The 18406-nt window shown below is 44.0% G+C and overlaps 1 protein-coding gene across 2 annotated transcripts in view; it reads left to right on the top strand.

Moving 5' to 3' along the window:
- LOC147105607 (anoctamin-2-like) overlaps positions 1-18406 on the top strand; it is a 164812-nt gene that overhangs the window by 77886 nt on the left and 68520 nt on the right. For both annotated transcript variants that reach the window (XM_086010149.1, XM_086010150.1), the window contains exons 8-13: positions 3196-3251; positions 5351-5392; positions 7275-7339; positions 8165-8299; positions 11007-11167; positions 17906-17988. In XM_086010149.1, coding sequence (XP_085866275.1) covers positions 3196-3251; positions 5351-5392; positions 7275-7339; positions 8165-8299; positions 11007-11167; positions 17906-17988 — 542 coding nt within the window. The remainder of the gene's footprint in view (positions 1-3195; positions 3252-5350; positions 5393-7274; positions 7340-8164; positions 8300-11006; positions 11168-17905; positions 17989-18406) is intronic.

Below are 18406 nucleotides of genomic sequence, written 5' to 3' on the forward strand. Positions count from 1 at the left end.
AAGATCGGAGGCTGAATGTCCTTGACTGCTGAAGTGTTCCCCGACTGGGAGGGAACAATCCTGCCTGATGATTGTTGCGCGGTGTCCGTTCATCCGTTGTCGCAGTGTCTGCATGGTCTCGCCGATGTACCATGCTCCGGGGCATCCTTTCCTGCAACGTATGAGGTAGACAACGTTGGCCGAGTCACATGAGTATGTACCATGTACCTGGTGGGTGGTGTCCTCACGTGTGATGATGGTATCTGTGTTGATGATCTGGCATGTCTTGCAGAGGTTGCTGTGGCAGGGTTGTGTGGTGTCGTGGTCGCTGTTCTCCTGAAAGCTGGGTAATTTGCTGCGAACGATGGTCTGTTTGAGGTTAGGCGGCTGTTTGAAAGCGAGTAGTGGAGGCGTGGGGATGGCCTTAGCGAGGTGTTCGTCGTCATCGATGACATGTTGAAGGCTGCGAAGAACATGGCGTAGTTTCTCCGCTCCGGGGAAGTACTGGACGACGAAGGGTACTCTGTTGGTTGTGTCCCGTGTTTGTCTTCTGAGGAGGTCTATGCGATTTTTCGCTGTGGCCCGTCGGAACTGTCGATCGACGAGTCGAGCGTCATATCCCGTTCTTACAAGGGCGTCTTTCAGTGTCTGTAGGTGTCCATCGCGTTCCTCCTCGTCTGAGCAGATCCTGTGTATTCGCAGGGCTTGTCCATAGGGGATGGCTTCTTTAACGTGGTTAGGGTGGAAGCTGGAGAAGTGAAGCATCGTGAGGTTGTCCGTGGGCTTGCGGTAGAGTGAAGTGCTGAGGTGTCCGTCTTTGATGGAGATTCGTGTGTCCAGGAATGAGACTGATTCTGAGGAGTAGTCCATGGTGAGTTTGATGGTGGGATGGAACTTGTTGATGTTATCGTGCATACAGACCCCAGCATCTGCAATATTTGACCCCTTGTGACCCCACCTCATTGTTCTTTGATGTAATGTTTCCCTGACTGACCTGTTTGGACACCATTCACACCTTTGACTGCTGTGATTATCTCTCTGCCGAGATGTGATAAATGGCAGTTGGAAAGGTTACCTGTAAACATCTGACATGATTCTCTGACTATATAAGCTGTGTCTTTATGCATTTCTCCACTTTACCTGAAGAAGGAGCAGCGCTCCGAAAGCTTGTGATTTCAAATAAAGCTGTTGGACTATAACCTGGTGTTGTGTGACTTCTTACATTTATAGAAGATAAAGGGGTGATCTAATTGAGGTGTTTAAGATGATCAAAGGTGTTGATTGGGTAGAGAGAGAGAAACTGTTCCCTCTGTTGGAGGAGTCTAGGAAAAGGGGGCATGATCTTACAATTAGAGCGCGGCTGTTCAGGGGTGATGTCAGAAAACCCCTCGTCACACAAATGGTCGTGGAAATCTGGAACTCTCTCCCCCAAAAAGCTGTTGAGGCTGGGGGGTCAGTTGAAAATTTCAAAACTGAGATTGATACATTTTTGTTCGGCAAGGGTATTCAAGGTTACGGAACCAAGGAGGGTAGATGGAGTTAAGATATAGATCAGTCATGATCTAATTGAATGGCGGAACAAGCTCGAGGGCCTGAATGGCCTACTCCCGTTCCTATCTTCCTAAGTGTTGGGTGGTGCAGTGGACAAAAGGGATTTTCTTATGATTGCCTTCCACAGCATGATCTGAAATTCCCTCTGTGGGCCACATTAGGAATGCTCCATGATAAATGGGAACACTGGTTCTTGGCGCTCATGACACAACGTGATACCTTCCAATCTCACGTCAACAGAAGTTCCAACCAAAAGATCTGTTTCCCCAGGCTGCCTGTCACCACAAGCTGTAAAACAGAGAAAGAAGGGTTAGCTGAGTGAAACTACACTAGCCTATTGGACTAACCTAATGTGACAATTTATTGGAATGCACCTGCTGTTTAACGCTTGATTTGCTTGCCCATTTCTTACAATGGAAACTGTTCTGTTTTGTAGAGGTCAATGTATTGTCACCATTGTCACTGATGTCAGTTAAAAACAGCACATATTGTCCAACAAAATCTGCAAGCTATTTGGAGTGTTCATGGGTATTATAAACTACCTCTAATTTTTCTACTTGTAAAAGAAAATGTCTGCCCTTGAAATGACGATGTGTGAATATTAGTGTATGAATATTTAATACACTCACATGACATGACTTTGTCTGCCATTTTAATGGAGACAGTAGTCATTCACAATGGAATTCCACACATCAATTTTTGCAGAATGTAATGTCAAATCCCCTGTGTCTTAGGCTGCAGTTATACTGCAGCTGTCAGTCACAAGCCAATACTGTATCTGTGGATTGTGGGTGCAGCTAGCAGACTGGAGATATACAACTGACTGTGCCTCGTTGGAGGTTGCACTGAGGTCAGCCACAAATGATGTCTTTTGGGCCTGAATATATGCAGGCATGAAGTTCTGCCTCCAGGTCGCTAATTGTCAATGTCAGGCGGGTAGGGTACTCGTGTGTGCTTCCTTCTAACATTGAAAAAATTATAAATAACGTTTTAATGTTCGTAGGAGGTCCTGTGGACTTACAGGAAACTTTGGTTTATCCGGAGGTTGTATGCCCGGAAACCTCGATCTAACGGCAGAAATCAGCAGCCGTTTTGGTTAGGTTTTTTTTCTTCTCCTAGCATTTTTTTAACAGTCAGGCTCTGGAAAGCGTCTCTGTAGCTTAGCAACAGCTTCAGAGACGCTTCCAAGGTACGGGCCGAGTGTTTACAAGTGTTTACAAGCTGTTGCTAAGCAACAGTGTTTGTTGTCAGATACGGAGATTTAAACCTCCGTATCCTTCAACATTAGCGCTGGTCTATCCGGAAGTTTTGATAGATCGGCAGCAGCTCGGTCCCGTCGGTGCCGGATATTAGAACTTTTCCTGTATTAGGCACTTTTTGAAAGTGGCTTCACATCATGTTGGCGTTCTACTGCAAGCAGTGCAGTCTTTGATTCCAGCCTATAGTTCTAGGCCTGAGATACTGGTGAGTCCTGACTCACTTATGACTATAAGCTGCGATACTAGTGAAACCTTGACTCAAGGCTACTGTTGTAGGTTGGGACACTGGTAAATCTTTGACTGAAAGCTATGGTTATAAGATGAGATACTGCTGTGTTTTTGACTCCATTATAGGCTGGAATGTAATGGCAATTTTCTTGGTTCTAACTGTAAATTTGTTTTTCAGGTATAACCACTTTACTAGCAAATGGAATTTATGATTCGGCTTACCCACTTCATGATGTAAGTAGATATTTACTGTGGTACATCGTTTTCTAAAGAGGATAACTTAGAAGTACACAAAATGTGTGGCTTGGTGCCAGAGCATGGAATTGCTCCAGTGAGCTTTATTTTTATTATTCGTTTATGGGATGTGGGCATCGCTGGCAAGGCCAGCATTTATTGCCCATCCCTAATTGCCCTTGAGAAGGTGGTGGTGAGCCGTTTTCTTAAACTGCTGCAGTCCATGTGGTGAAGGTACTCCCACAGTACTGTTAGGGAGGGATTTCCAGGATTTTGACCCAGCAACGATGAAGGATCGGCGATATACTTCCAAGTCAGGATGGTGTGTGACTTGAAGGGGAACTTGGAGGTGGTGGTGTTCACATGCGCCTGCTGTCCTTGTCCTTCTAGGTGGAAGAGGTCGCAGGTTTAGGAGGTGCTGCCGAAGATGCCTTGGCGAGTTGCTGCAGTGCATCTTGTAGATGGTACACACTGCAGCCACGGTACGCCGGTGGTGGAGGGAGTGACTGTTTAAGGTGGTGGATGGGGTGCCAATCAAGCGGGCTGCTTTGTCCTGGATAGTGTCGAGCTCCTTGAGTGTTGTTGGAGCTGCACTCATCCAGGCAAGTGGAGAGTATTCCATCACACTCCTTACATGTGCCTTGTAGATGGTAGAAAGGCTTTGGGGAGTCAGGAGGTGAGACACTTGCCACAGAATACCTAGCCTCTGACCTGCTCTTGTTGCCATAGTATTTATGTGGCTGGTCCAGTTAAGTTTCTGGTCAATGGTGACTCCCAGGATGTTGATGGTGGGGGATTCAGCGATGGTAATGACATTGAATGTCAAGGGGCGGTGGTTAGACTCTCGCTTGTTGGAGATAGTCATTGCCTGGCACTTCTGTGGCGTGAAGGTTACCTGCCACTTATCAGCCCAAGCCTAAACGTTGTTCAGGTCTTGTTGCATGCGGGCATGGACTGCTTCATTATCTGAGGAGTTGTGAATGGCACTGAACACTGTGCAGTCATCAGTGAACATCCCCATTTCTGACCTTATATTGGAGGGAAGGTCATTGATGAAGCAGCTGAAGATAGTTGGGCCTGGGACACTGCCCTGAGGAACTCCTGCAGCGATGTCCTGGGGCTGTGATGATTGACCTTCAATCACCACAACCATCTTCCTTTGTGTTAGGTATTACTCCAGCCAGTGGAGAGTTTTCCCCCCGATTCCTATTGACTTCAGCTTTACTAGGGCTCCTTCATGCCACACTCGGTCAAATGCTGCTGTACAACAGAGTGGTACCAAGTGAATTGATGCTGTGGCTATCAACAGGGTGAGTTACTTATCTCAACCACGCCATCATGGGCAATTGTTAAATGAAAGTAAGAGAGGGACATTAATTAAGGAGAGATACATAGATGGAGAGGGATAATTCTGACTTTGGATGATAGTGTAAAATGTGTGATAACGGAGCAGCCGCCCTTTATACATCTATCCCGATTTTCATTTCCACTGAGGTCAATATTTTGAAGGCAAAGATTTGAATGGGCAGCCGATCTGATATCGTCTGTTTTACACTATTGGCCAAAGGCAGAATTACCCTCAGAGAGTTCAAATTTGTGTCTGACTTAAGTACTATACCTTGGCAGAGAAACCTGGGGACAAATTCTCCGCACAGCCTTGTAGTAATGAAATGGTGAATGATGCTCGCAGACCTGAAAAGCTAAGAAAATAAAATTGTTTAGATAAGGGAAAGAAAAATATACAGCAAGCAACAAACTGCACCCAGTGGTAATAAATAATGTTTACCAGGGTCATTACAGTCATTAGTTATATTAGTTCACATTAAGTGATATCTATTTGGATGTGGAACTCACTACCGAATGTGGCACTTGCTACCACATGGAGTCGTTGAGGCGAATAGCATAGATGCATTTAAAGGAAGCTAGATAAACACATGAGGGAGAAAGGAGTAGAAGGATATGCTGATAGGGTGAGGTGAAGAGGGGTGGGAAGGAGGCCTGTGTGAAACATGAAGACCAGCATGAACCAGTTGGGCCGAATGGCCAGTTTCTGTGCTATATATTCTATGTAATTCTGTGTAATATTTGTTTTTTTAAAGGGTGATTATGAAGACACTGATCCAGAAGAGAATGAACGCAAGGTAGAGTAATCATCAAATCTATCTAAATCTACAGGAAACTTTCGATTTACCGGCACCTAAATAACCGGAAATCTCGGTTAACCGGCAAAATTCAGGAGTAGGTTCAGGTAACTTTTATTACTTGCCTTCCTCCATGTGTTGCTGTGCAAGGGTGTGGCTGCAGCTATTGCTAAGCTAAAGACATGCTTGCAACTTGTGGCCATTGTTTTGAACCTAGCAACAGGGTTTGTTGCTTTAGCTCCGTATCTTTTACTATAGCTTTCGGTTATCCGGAATTTTTGATGAACCGGCACCACGTCGGTCCCGTCCGTGCCGGATAAAAAAAAGTTTCCTGTATTTAGAGTTTTGAAAGGTACAGGTGCCAATGTATTGACAATATTTTAATGACTTTGAGCAACACTTCCCATTACAGCTCTGTCCAACTGTGTTGACCATTGGGAGAAAGGCACGATCTGAAAGGGGAAGTTAAAATGATCTGAATTGGACTAATTTTTGGTTTCCTTGATGTACTCATTTTCGCCTAATTTTGGTCATTTCTGATTTGCCTCTCTAAAGAATATTTTTTTTAAAAGCATTCTATTGCACGTGTAGAAAACCACAAAATTCTCTTGTTGTAATGGTGGATGATAAGTGCATAACAATGTCCAGGGCCATAGAAGCGTACGCATTGGTTTAAGTGGGTTGTTACCTCTAACTATCTGTTTGCTTTTATCCATCTATAATTTTAAAAAATTGGTGGGAAAGATTTTCTTGTCCCTAAATGCCAGTTCTTGGATGTTAATGACAGGAAAAGGTTTGTGCATGACACACATTTCCTGGGCCAAAACAGAAAGGTGCAGAAGGATTCTATCTAAAGCTGGTGGAGGTATTTAAATTGCATGTAAATCACAACCCTTTCATCATCATTTTCTTCCCTGAATGCTGGGTATCCACCAGCTTTTAAGAATATAAATCCCATATCATTTACTTATGATTTGAATGTTTTCCCTTGTTTCATGTGGGAGCTTCCTGCTCATGTCAGAGGTGCCCCAAAGAATGCGCGTCAAGCACAGCCAATGTTATGGATCTTTGCCACATTTTCCACTGTCTAACGCCCCAGAAACAGGTGACTAGATTGAGGAAAATTAGTCTTAAGAGTGTGTACGACAGAAGAGAGAGACAAACATACAGAGAGAAAAGGAGAGATCAAAACCATGTGAGGGGCATGTAGAAGAGGGGAAAGAGAATCAAGATTAAACATACAGAGGGAGAGAAATAGCAAGAGAGTCAGAAGATCGACCTAACTTTAATCAGCAGCATGTCTTAAAATGTGCATACTCAGCCTCTCTCAGCTTGGCTAATATTGAAGTAGGTTTCCAGCTGGTTACTACAACAGCTGGTCCATTAGTGGGCAAGCACTCAGCTCACCACATTGTTCGGCATCCATTTATCAAAAGCCTGCAGAACTAGACATTAGAGTAACTGTTGCAATGTGTGGGTACTCAGTAGATGGGATCAAAACAGAAAAGGTTCTGTTTTTATTTCTGATTTCCAGTTTCCACAGTATATTGCTTTTGCAGCAGATGAGACCATTGGTTGCAGAAGCCACCCTCTAGGGTAATAATCCACTCTCCGACACGCACTCCCGTCTAACCGCTCACAATTTACCCCTAGTATTTTGACATTGGGTACCAAAGGTGCTGAGCTGACAAAACATCATCAGCTTCTAAATGAGACCGAAGAATGCATTCTCCCATTTTGGCAACTAGATTCAAACTAGTCAACAACCCAAAACTTGACTTCATGCAAATTGAGCCATTGTGTTTTCTATCATAACCTTCTATTTGTGACGATACCCGAATACTACTTTTGTAAATATTGGTGTCCTCTATTGACCTTACAGCTGCTGTATCAAGAATGGGCACGATATGGAGTGTTTTATAAATACCAGCCGATTGACCTGATAAGGTAGTTTCCGAAATGTTCTTTCTTTTCAGATTCCTGAAAAACTTTTCTTAATTGTAATGATCATATTGTGTTAAAGCATCACACAGTGGTACAGTTATTGAGGTTGGGAGAGAACCAGTTTACTGCAGGAGCATTGATGTAAATGTTATAATTAGGCGCACCCAGCGCAGAGCTCATGTGGTGGGAGTGGATATCTGGAACTCAGTCACGAAGGTTGGAGTGCCTGATTCCTGGCCTGCATAACTTTCTGTCCATTAAAATTAATAACCAGAAAATGGTGTGGCCAGTGGATCAGACGTGCTGACTTCTGCACTTGAATTCCCGATATGCACTCCCATCTCATGAAGATCTACACTAGGAGCACTCAATTATAAGGCATTCTGTTTAGAATTGTGCTGTTCTCTGGAGCACTTGGTATTATAATTATTAAACGTTTAAGTTATGTAATAAATAGAATTATGTTTTGTGAAGTACAGAGTTCAGTGTCTTAGCTGATAAGTCACATTGTTTGATTGATGTCTGTTACTACATGTGCTCAAGTTCGCCAATTAAAATCAGATAATGTTTGTGTTAAATTTTGGTGGGTAAATTCTCCGATTCATGCTCCCATTGCGGGATCACTCTCGAAGGGAGGGTGAGTTGGAGATCGGACTACACTGTAGAACTGATTCTCCAATCTGTGCTCCCTTTGAGCACGGTTCCTTACTGGGAATGTGTGATCAGTGAATTTAATCCAGACAGTTTTGTCCTCCCTCCTACTGGTTTAATGATATTTCAATTAGACTACATTTTTCAATAATTTGTTAACATACCCATCTTTCATAGGAAGTATTTTGGAGAGAAGATTGGACTGTACTTTGCATGGCTGGGACTATACACACAACTGCTGATGCCAGCGTCACTGGTTGGGATCATAGTGTTTTTTTATGGTTGTGCTACAATAGACAATGATATACCCAGGTAAGGTTTCATTATAATCAAAAAATAGAGACACTCCTTTCAATCTAATCTTTTAGTGACTGAAAATAAGAAATGCTAATTCTACTAATGTAATGCAATCACAATCTATTGTGTGGATTTAGAGTCCTGTAGTTCCCTAAGTTGAGGACACTGATTTATGGTAGCCACCAACAACTATTATTACATTGAATTACATAGAATTTACAGCACAGAAACAGGCCATCCGGCCCAACATGTCTGTGCCAGTGTTCATGCTCCACACGAGCCTCCTCCCACCCTACTTCATCTCACCCTATTAGCATATGCTTCTATTCCTTTCTCACTCATCTACTTATCTAGCTTCTCCTTAAATGCATCTATGCTATTCGCTTCAACAACTCCATGTGGTAGCAAGTTCTACACTGTCGCCACTCTCTGGTAAAGAGGCCAGCCCTGAATTCCTTATGATCATCAAATACAATTAGCAGTTTATACTGGTTGTACTTAATGGCCTAGAAATTGGTCTGCAAAATGGGTGTTACTCAGACTAATATGACAGGCAGTAAGCACACGCTCATTTCCAGCCGGAAGTGCGCTGGCCTCCATTAATATCTGTGCAAAGTACTGATACCAATTGCTCAGAGCATCTTTGTTACTATTTAAAGGAAACAATGAATTAGGAAATCGCAGCTTTAAGTACAGAGGCAGTATACCAGAACAAAGATACAACAAATTAAAGATAAGTTAGTCAAGGATACAAAGAAGCAGAGCTGGGTAGAGCATTGGAGTTTCTCTGCACTCCAGGCTGTGCAGACTCGGCAGCTGTAAGATGTGTCATTGAGGCACTACAGTGTCACCACTGGCAGGAGGGTGTAATTACAGCATGAGCAGTTTACAGAGGCAGCTTTTCGTATAGATGTGGACACACACATTTATAACAGCAAAGGTGATAGTAGTAAGAAGTAAGGTTTTGTAGGAGGTATATCCCTCTAATCTTCTGTACTATGTAATCTATCTATAATATATAAAAAATGTTATGTCTGCATAGACGGCCTGTCTACAAAACCTTACAATTCACACAAAAGCTGCTATTTTACAGAGTCTACACCCTAACATTGTGTAATCTGGCCACCAGGTTCCCACAAATTTCTCAAAATGCTTACTGATTTTTCTGTCATCCAATGTTTTCCCCAGTAACTCAAATTTCTAAAGTCAAAAATAAGAGTTTATCTAAAATATATATATACTAGCTGGGGAGCCCCGCGTTGCGAGGGCAATTTTGGGGCGCTTGGTCTCCCTGCCCCTGTGTGTCCCCCCTCTCCCTGTCATGTCCTCTCCCTGTCCTATCCCTCCCTCCCCTCCCCTCCTCTCCCTCCCCTCCCCTCCTCTCCCTCCCTCCCCTCCCCTGTCTCCCTCCCTCCCTCGCCCACCCCCACCCCTCCCCTACTCCCCCGCTCCCCTCTGTCCCTCTCTCCGGCCCCTCCCCCTGCCTAGCGCCTGAGGTCCGGTGCCATTGCGATAGCGGGAATGCTGAGCGGCGGCCGGCGCCAGGAGCGGGCTCTCGCAGGCGGCGCATGCGCGGTCAGTGCGGGCGGCGCATGCGCGGTCAGTGCAGGCGGCGCGAGCCCCCCGCGATTTCCCGAGGCTCGCCCCCCGCCGCAATTTCCCGAGGCTCTCCCCCCCCACCCCCCCCGCGATTTCCCGAGGCTCTCCCCCCCCCGCGATTTCCCGAGGCTCTCCCCCCCCTATTAAATTGTTATTTAATTCCCTGACACATCATTAAAATATTTACCTTAGTTCCCTAACACACAGAAAGTGTGGGGGAAAAAATTGTGAAAAATCAAGATGGCGGCCACTCACCTCGGTTCAGAAGGATAAGGCCCGTCCACACACGCACCGATTGGTCGACCGGTCAGGTCACCGAAGTGTAGGATTGGTCAATCGTCGAGTCACTCGACACTCAACTGTAGGAAGGAACCCGCCGTCCAATTGGTGGACCTCGACGTCACACGGTCGCTAATGAGATGCTAATGAGCAGAACGCTGAACGTTTTTGGGATACCGCGGGCGGGATTTTTGTCCGGCCGAAACGTAAATACACCTATGACCGGTCCGGAATCGCAAGCTTTCTTTTGAGGCGACGCGCGCGTCGGTACGCTCTGTAACCTTCAAACGTATAGAGAACGGACAGACAGACATCGGGACAGACATCGGGACAGACATCGGGACAGACAGAAGAGCCGCTTTATATATATATAGATATATATTTAAATTACACAATTCACAATAACATGATTACATTTATCCATTGAATTCTTTTGTATATTCTAATGCCTTCATTAAAGTTTTTATTTGAAGGCCTCAGCCTCTCTCAAAAGCCTGGGCTTTGAGTTCATAGTTTTTGCGCAGTCCATCGTTTCATCCCTGTTTAAATCTTTTGGGTTTCTCTTCTCTTCCCCGATTGTCCTTTCACTATTGCAGTAATCACATTGAGAGCCAACCTGGGCTGTTGTCTACCCTTCCTCTCAGTCAAGGAATAGTGGGTAGCAAAAGAGAAGCATCATGGGAACAAAAACCAGTTACCTTTAAAAATGGAGGGTGATTCAAAAGAAGTTTCCTTTTACACCTTTATAACTTGTACCAGAGACTGCTTATTTAAATTAAAATAATATTGTATTGATTAAGCACAGATTCTCAATATTCTATCTGTTTTGTTTGTATTGCTTCAGTATAGAGATGTGTGATGAGCAGAATAACTTCACCATGTGCCCGCTCTGTGACAAGTCCTGTGACTACTGGTACCTCAGTACTGCTTGTGCCACAGCACGTGCCAGCCATTTGTTTGACAATCCCGCTACTGTCTTTTTCTCCATCTTTATGGCACTCTGGGGTAAGAAAAATGTTTGTTCCTGTTCAACATCTGCTTAAACAATGACTCTGTAGCACGAGAGGGCCGATTTTTGGAATGCTCTTTTCCGTCATTGAGCTCGGTTGCTGCATATTGGGTGTCTATTGGAAAATTATGGGCAACGTGCCTGCGATTTCCTAATATGTTCTCCCAGTGGGTGAGGCTGCATGCCTGGATCATTTACTTAGAAAACCAGCCCTTTCTGTTTGAGAGTTATTGATAAAAAGCCTTAAGAGAGACTATTACAGTTTTGAACACACACCCATGCTTTGTTTTCTTTTCTTTTCTGTGAATATCAATTCTCAACAACATAACTCATCATAAAGTGTGTGAGGCCATTGCCATCACCCTCCTGGGCATGGTATGGACACACCATACCTCATCAGTTGGAGGTTCATTGCTTCAGTAGTGACTGCTTACCTTTCTGCAACCCAATCATGATAGGCACTTATTCATGGCGGTATGAATGCATGCTCTCATACCCAACGCCAAGTCGCCCTCGCCAGTAGCTTTCATCCCAAGTCTTAAAGTTTCCTCGTCGGCTATGGGATGTTTGCCTTCAGCATGGTGGAAGGACCCACATGCTAGCCACCTTGATGTTCTAGGTCTCCAAGTGAAATGCCATATACCAGGCTTACTAGTCACCCAAATCTTAATCCAGGGCATCATACGAGGGGCTTTGACAAAGCGATGAGTCCACTGTGAGATTGATTCTTTTTCAGAACACTCAGTGACAAGTTGGTATTGTCTGCACCCTCTCTCCCTGCAAACGGTTCCCCTTTTCAGCATAAGTCCTCCTCACATTCTGGTGGGTTATATGCCAGCTCGGTGTAGTGCTCTTTCCAGATATTGGGGATGTCCTCATAGTTCAGTTTGGGAACATTGGATTTGTTGGTCATTGGCATCAGCCCTGGCGAATTATGTGCCCCCTACTCTAAATTAGACTCAGGAGGGAGGCAGCCTTGGGGATTAATGTTCAATGTCACCGCCTGGCCAGTAAGCTGGTGGAATGGATCACCTGCCCATTGTGGAACCCACACGATTTTCATCCTATTGACTTGAATGAGAAGATCAGGTGGGTTTTACAATGAGGGGGCAATCCACTCCATCAAATTATTGCCCAGGCGGTGAAGTTGAAACTTATCCCCTGGTGGTGCACAGAATGCTTGTACAAAGTGACCACTTGCTCATTCTTTGAAATGGCATCTGCTGCTTGGTTGAGCCTATTAGCTCAGCTGATAGAGTGATGGCCCTGAGAAGCCTCGTGAACTGAAGTTTCAGGCTTCTTAGAGGGACAAGCGTTCAACGTTAGTTATTTTTATACTTGAAAAGCAACTCAGTGCCAATAAATGTAGGAAAAGTTTCAGGAGGGTTTGGTCAGGGCAAATATTCTATTGTGTCAGTCATACTTTTGTTTGAAGTCAAGTAATTTACATTCTCCCTCAGGCATTGTTCTACTGCTGGGAACAAAGTGTTCTGCTTTACATTTAGCATTCAGTTAGCCAAGTGATGGGCTCATTGCCAGACATGTAGCTTTACCAGTTTGTCTTCTGAAAGGATCATTTTTTGCAAAGTTTACTGACAGGTAAACTTGGCTTATATTACTATTATCTACCAATACATTCTGAGAAGGGAACACTGCTTCAGGAGGGTTCATTGCACATGGAGACCTCCTTCATTGCAGGTGGTTGTGCATCTGCTAACTTGGAGGATGTGACGTTTCACCCTTAAACCAAAGAACGCATTAGCCCTGAAACTGCGAGATGCTGCTCCTGGATTGGTGTCCCGCTCGCTAGGAGTGCCGATTGGAGAATCAGGCACGGAGGTCATCAGGCTTGATTCATGGCATTCCTGATTTTCCAGATGTTGATTTTAATGTCTGGAAAATTTGGGGTACAGCAAATCGGGTTTGCTAACCTCGGTGTCCAATTCTCCTGGTGAGGGAGACTCTCGGTTTTTTTTGTATAAAGATCCTTCCCTTACAAAGTACTTTCTAATTTCATATTGTAATTACTACTAATTAGTATTGTAATTAAAAAAACTGCTGTTGGTTAATGGAGTTTTGGAAACCCAGTGGTTGTCAATTGAACACACATCTGCTTATGACAGATATTTAAATCCTAATAATCTCCCTGAAGTAATTTTGTTGCTTAACTATTGAAACCTTGGGGACCACTATGCTATAGCATAATATCTTCTTAAGTATTAATTTGCCATGAATTCAGAGAACATGGTTAATACAAAAGAAATGTTCTTTGCAATGATGCACAGAACTTCCGATAAAGTTTGGAAATTATAAACTCACTGGTGACATTTTACAAGATTTTGGCAGTTGACGAATTGAGCCAAATTTTGCCGCAGCAGGGCATCTAACAGTGTCTGCCGTTAGTTAGACTTGACCTTGCATGTTTAGGTTTTTACATTTTTTGCGTGGCAAGTTGCTGAAAGTGCGAGCTGATAACGCCGGAGCGAGGGAAACAGGGCATCTGGGACCTGAGTGAACAGGGCAAGCAACTGTGTACCTCCTTAACCAATCAGATTGAAGGATTGTGAACTAACCAGCACAAGTATAAATTAGAGTGGGTGAACTCAATGGCAATATTAATCAGGTACAGAAAGAGAAATAAAGAAAGATTGGATTAAGAGAGAGAGAACAAAGAGACAGAGGAAAAGTAAACATTTAAAAATATATGTTAGTTATTTTTATACTTGAGGAGCAACTCAGTTCCAATTTATGTAAGAAAAGTTTCAGGAGGGTTTGGTCAGGGCAAATATTCTATTGTGTTCATCATACTTTTGTTTGAAATCAAGTAATTTACATTCTCCCTCAGGTATTTTTGTTGTACTGCTGGGAACAGTGTTCTGCTTTACATTTAAGATTCAATTAGCCAAGTGATGGGCTCATTGCCAGACATGTAGCTATACCAGTACAAAAGCAAAATACTGCGGATGCTGGAAATCTGAAACATAAACAGAAAATGCTGGAAATACTCAGCAGGTCAGGCAGCATCTGCGGAGAAAGGAACAGAGTTAACTGCTTTGAAAGCGAGTTCTGATGAAGGGTCATCGACCTGAAACGTTAACTCTGTTTCTCTCTCCACAGATGCTGTTTTTATGTAGCTTTACCAGTTAGGAGTGCCGATCGGAGAATAAGGCATGGAGATCATCAAGCTTGATTCATGGCATTCCTGATTTTCCAGATGTTGATGTTAAGGTCTGGAAAATTTGGGGTACGGTAAATCGGGTTTGCTGACCTCCATGTCCAATTCTCCTGGTGAGGGAGATTCATGGTTTCATGGCTAAATAACCTATTTTTTTTGTATAAATATCATTCCCTTACAAAGTACTTTTTTATTTTATGTTGTAATTACTATAACCAGTCCTGGTTAAAAAAAAACTGCAGTTGGTTAATGGAGTTTTGGAAGCCCGAGGATGTAGGTTAGTGGTTAGCAATTGAACACACATCTGCTTATGACACATTTAAATCATCTCCCATAAGTAATGTTATTGCTTTAATATTGAAACATTAGGAAAGAACTATTCTATAGCATCATATCTTCATAAGGATTAATTTGCCATAAATTCAAAGAGTATGGTTAATACACATGATTTTGGACGTTGACATATTACAATATCACAACAATAACTATCTGGTTTTGGAAGTCCCAAGCTACATTTTACGAGCACTCATCTCTCAAACTCCCTTTACTTTAAGCTTCGATTATCACAGCCCTCCTCAAAAACCTCAACCCCTCGGTCCTTGCAAACTGCTGCCCCATCTCCAAACTCCCTTGCCTCTCCAAGTCCTTGAACGTGTTGTCGCCTCCCAAATCCTTTACCATCTTTCTCGCAGCTCCATGTCTGAATCTTTCCAATCAATTTCCCACCCCTGACACAGCACTGAAATGTTCTTAATCAAAGTTACAAATTACATCCTCTGTGACTGTGACCATGGTGCGTTTTCCCTCCTTGTTTTTCTCAACCCTTCTGCAGCCTTTGACATGGTCGACATTCAACATCTCTCCTCCATTGTCCTGTTCAGTGAAACTGCTGTCACTTAATTTCACTCTTACCTATCCAATAGTAGCCAGAGCATCTCCACCAATGATTTCTGTTTCTGCCCCTGCTGGCAACATCTAGACCTACACCTTGATCACCTCTCTCTCTCTCGAGCCTTCCGCTGCCTCTGTGTTGTCAAATTGCTTGTTCAGCACCAAGTCCTGAATGAGCCCCAATTTCTTTTAGTTCAATACTGAGAAGACCTAAGCCACTGTCTTTGGTTCCCACCAGAAACTCCGTACCCTTTCCATTCCACTCCCTGGCCTCTGTCTCAGGTTGAACTAGACTGCTTGCAAACTTGCCATTCTATTGGATCCCAAGCTGAGCTTCCAACCCCATACCTTCTCCATCACAAAGACCACCTACTTCCACCTCCGTAACATCGCCCGCCTCCACCTATCTATCTGCTGCCAACACCCTCCTCCATTCCTTGATCATCTCCAGACTCAACTATTCTAATGCTCGTCTGGCTAACCGTCCATGCTCCACCCGCTGTAAACTTTAGCTCATCCAAAACTCCGCTACCCATCTCCTAACCCACACCAGGTCCTATTCACTTATCCGTCCTGAACATTGGTTCCCGGTCCTCCAACACCTCCAATTTAAAATTCTCATCCTCGTGTTTAGATCACTTTGATGGCCTCACCTGTTTCTATCTCTGTAACCTCCTCCTGCCCTATAACCATCCAATAACTGCGTTACTCTGATACTGACCTCTTGTGAAACCCCCACACCTTTCACCCCACCATTGTCAGCCGTGTCTCCAGTCATCAAGGCCCAACGCTCTGAAACTCCCTCCCACAACCTCTCTGGCTCTCCAGCTGCCTCTCCTCCTTTAAGATCCTCCTTGAAACCCACCTGTTTCATCAAGCATTCAGTCACCCCTCTTAATATTGCTTTCCTTGGCTCTGTGTCCATTTTTATCTTCCGGTCGCCTGTCACTTTAATTCTCTGCTCCACTCCCACTCTGACCTCTCCGTCTTCGGCCTCTTACACTGTTTCAATGAAACATAGAAACATAGAAGATAGGAGCAGGAGTAGGCCATTCGGCCCTTCGAGCCTGCTCCGCCATTCAATGAGATCATGGCTGATCATCCAAATTCAGTACCCTGTCCCTGCCTTCTCCCCATATCCCTTGATCCCTTCAGCCTTAAGAAATATATCCAACTCTTTCTTGAATATATTTAATGAACTGGCCTCCACCGCCCTCTGTGGCAGAGAATTCCACAGGTTCACCACTCTCTGGGTGAAGAAATTCCTCCTCATTTCAGTCCTAAATGGCTTACCCCTTATCCTTAGACTATGACCCCTGGTTCTGGACTCCCCGGCCATCAGAAACATCCTTCCTACATCTAGTCTGTCCAGGCCTGACAGAATTTTATAGGTTTCGATGAAATCCCCTCTCAATCTTCTAAACTCCAGTGAGTATAAGCCCATTCGACACAATCTCTCCTCATACGTCATTCCTGCCATCCCAGGTATCAGCCTGGTGAATCTTCGCTGCACTTCTTCCATGGCAAGAACGTCCTTCCTCAGGTAAGGCGACCAAAACTGCACACGATACTCAAGGTGCGGTCTCACCAAGGCCCTGTACAACTGTAGCAAGACATCCTTGTTCCTGTACTCGAACCCTCTTGCTACGAAGGCCAACATACCATTTGCCTTCTTAACCACCTGCTGCACCTGCATGCTTACCTTCAGCGACTGGTGCACAAGAACACCCAGGTCTCTTTGCACTTCCCCTTCTCCCAATCTATTGCCATTCAAATAATAATCTGCCTTCCTGTTTTTGCCACCAAAGTGGATAACCTCACATTTATCCACATTATAGTGCATTTGCCATGTTTCTGCCCAATCACCCAACCTGTCCAAATCGTACTGGAGTTTCATGACATCCTCTTCACAGCATACCCTTCCACCCAGCTTTGTGTCGTCTGCAAATTTGGAGATATTACATCCAATTCCCTCGTCCAGATCATTAATATATATTGTGAACAGCTGGGGTCCTAGGACCGATCCTTGCAGTACCCCACTAGTCACTGCCTGCCACTCGGAAAATGACCCGTTTATTCCAACTCTTTGCTTTCTGTCCGCCAACCAGTTCTCTATCCAAGTCAATACCTTGCCCCCAATCCCATGTGCCTTAATTTTGCACGCTAATCTCTTATGCGGGACCTTATCAAAAGCCTTCTGAAAGTCCAAATACACCACATCCACTGGTTCTCCCTTATCTATTTTACCAGTTACATCCTCAAAAAATTCCAGTAGATTAGTCAAGCATGATTTACCTTTTGTAAATCCATGTTGACTTTGTCCGATCCTGTCATTGCTTTCCAAGTGCTCTGCTATTACATCTTTTATAATGGACTCTAGCATTTTCCCCACTACCGATGTCAGGCTTACCAGTCTATAATTCCCCGCTTTTTCTCTACCACCCTTTTTGAATAGTGGGGTAACATTCGCTACCCTCCAATCCATGGGTAAGCTCAAGGAATAGCACCTCATCTTTCGATTAGGCACTTTAAACACATAGACAAACTAAAGGGCTTACAACGCATCATATACTGTTAATGGCACCACTTTTGAAACTGATGTATTGAATATATTTTAATTTTGACTGCTTACTATTAATATCTCTCATTAAAAACGTTTTCTTCACAGCAACCTTATTCCTTGAATTATGGAAGCGTCGGCAGATGAGATTATGCTACCAATGGGATTTAACTGGTCTGGAAGAGGAAGAAGTGAGCAAACATTAGCATATTTTTCTCTCACTGGATGTAATTTAACTTAAGACACATAAGAACAAATTAAATGCTTCCTCATTCACAGCAGGAAACCTTGCTTGACAGGAATGTGGCCGGAAATATCGCTACAACACTGTAGCACTGATTGTCTGCCCCCCTTGAGCAAGACTTCCCACTGGGAGTGCAGGATCAATGATTAAACCATATAATATAAGAATGACCACTCTCGCATGCAGTATTGGTGCACTGGGCACGGGAGGGATTGTTCAGGTGAATCTCTCCTCAATAATTTGCTGCCTTATAGCTCTGGGATCTCAATGTACAGCTGTGCCATGCTCTTTTTCTGCATTGTCCGGCTCCTCATCCCTTTTTTATCCTCCTGCTCCACCTCTTCCTCCTGAGGCAGCTACAAGGC

This window comes from Somniosus microcephalus, chromosome 17, assembly GCF_052327205.1.
Source record: "Somniosus microcephalus isolate GS21.2 chromosome 17, FLI_Smic_1.0, whole genome shotgun sequence".
Lineage (NCBI taxonomy): Eukaryota > Metazoa > Chordata > Chondrichthyes > Squaliformes > Somniosidae > Somniosus > Somniosus microcephalus.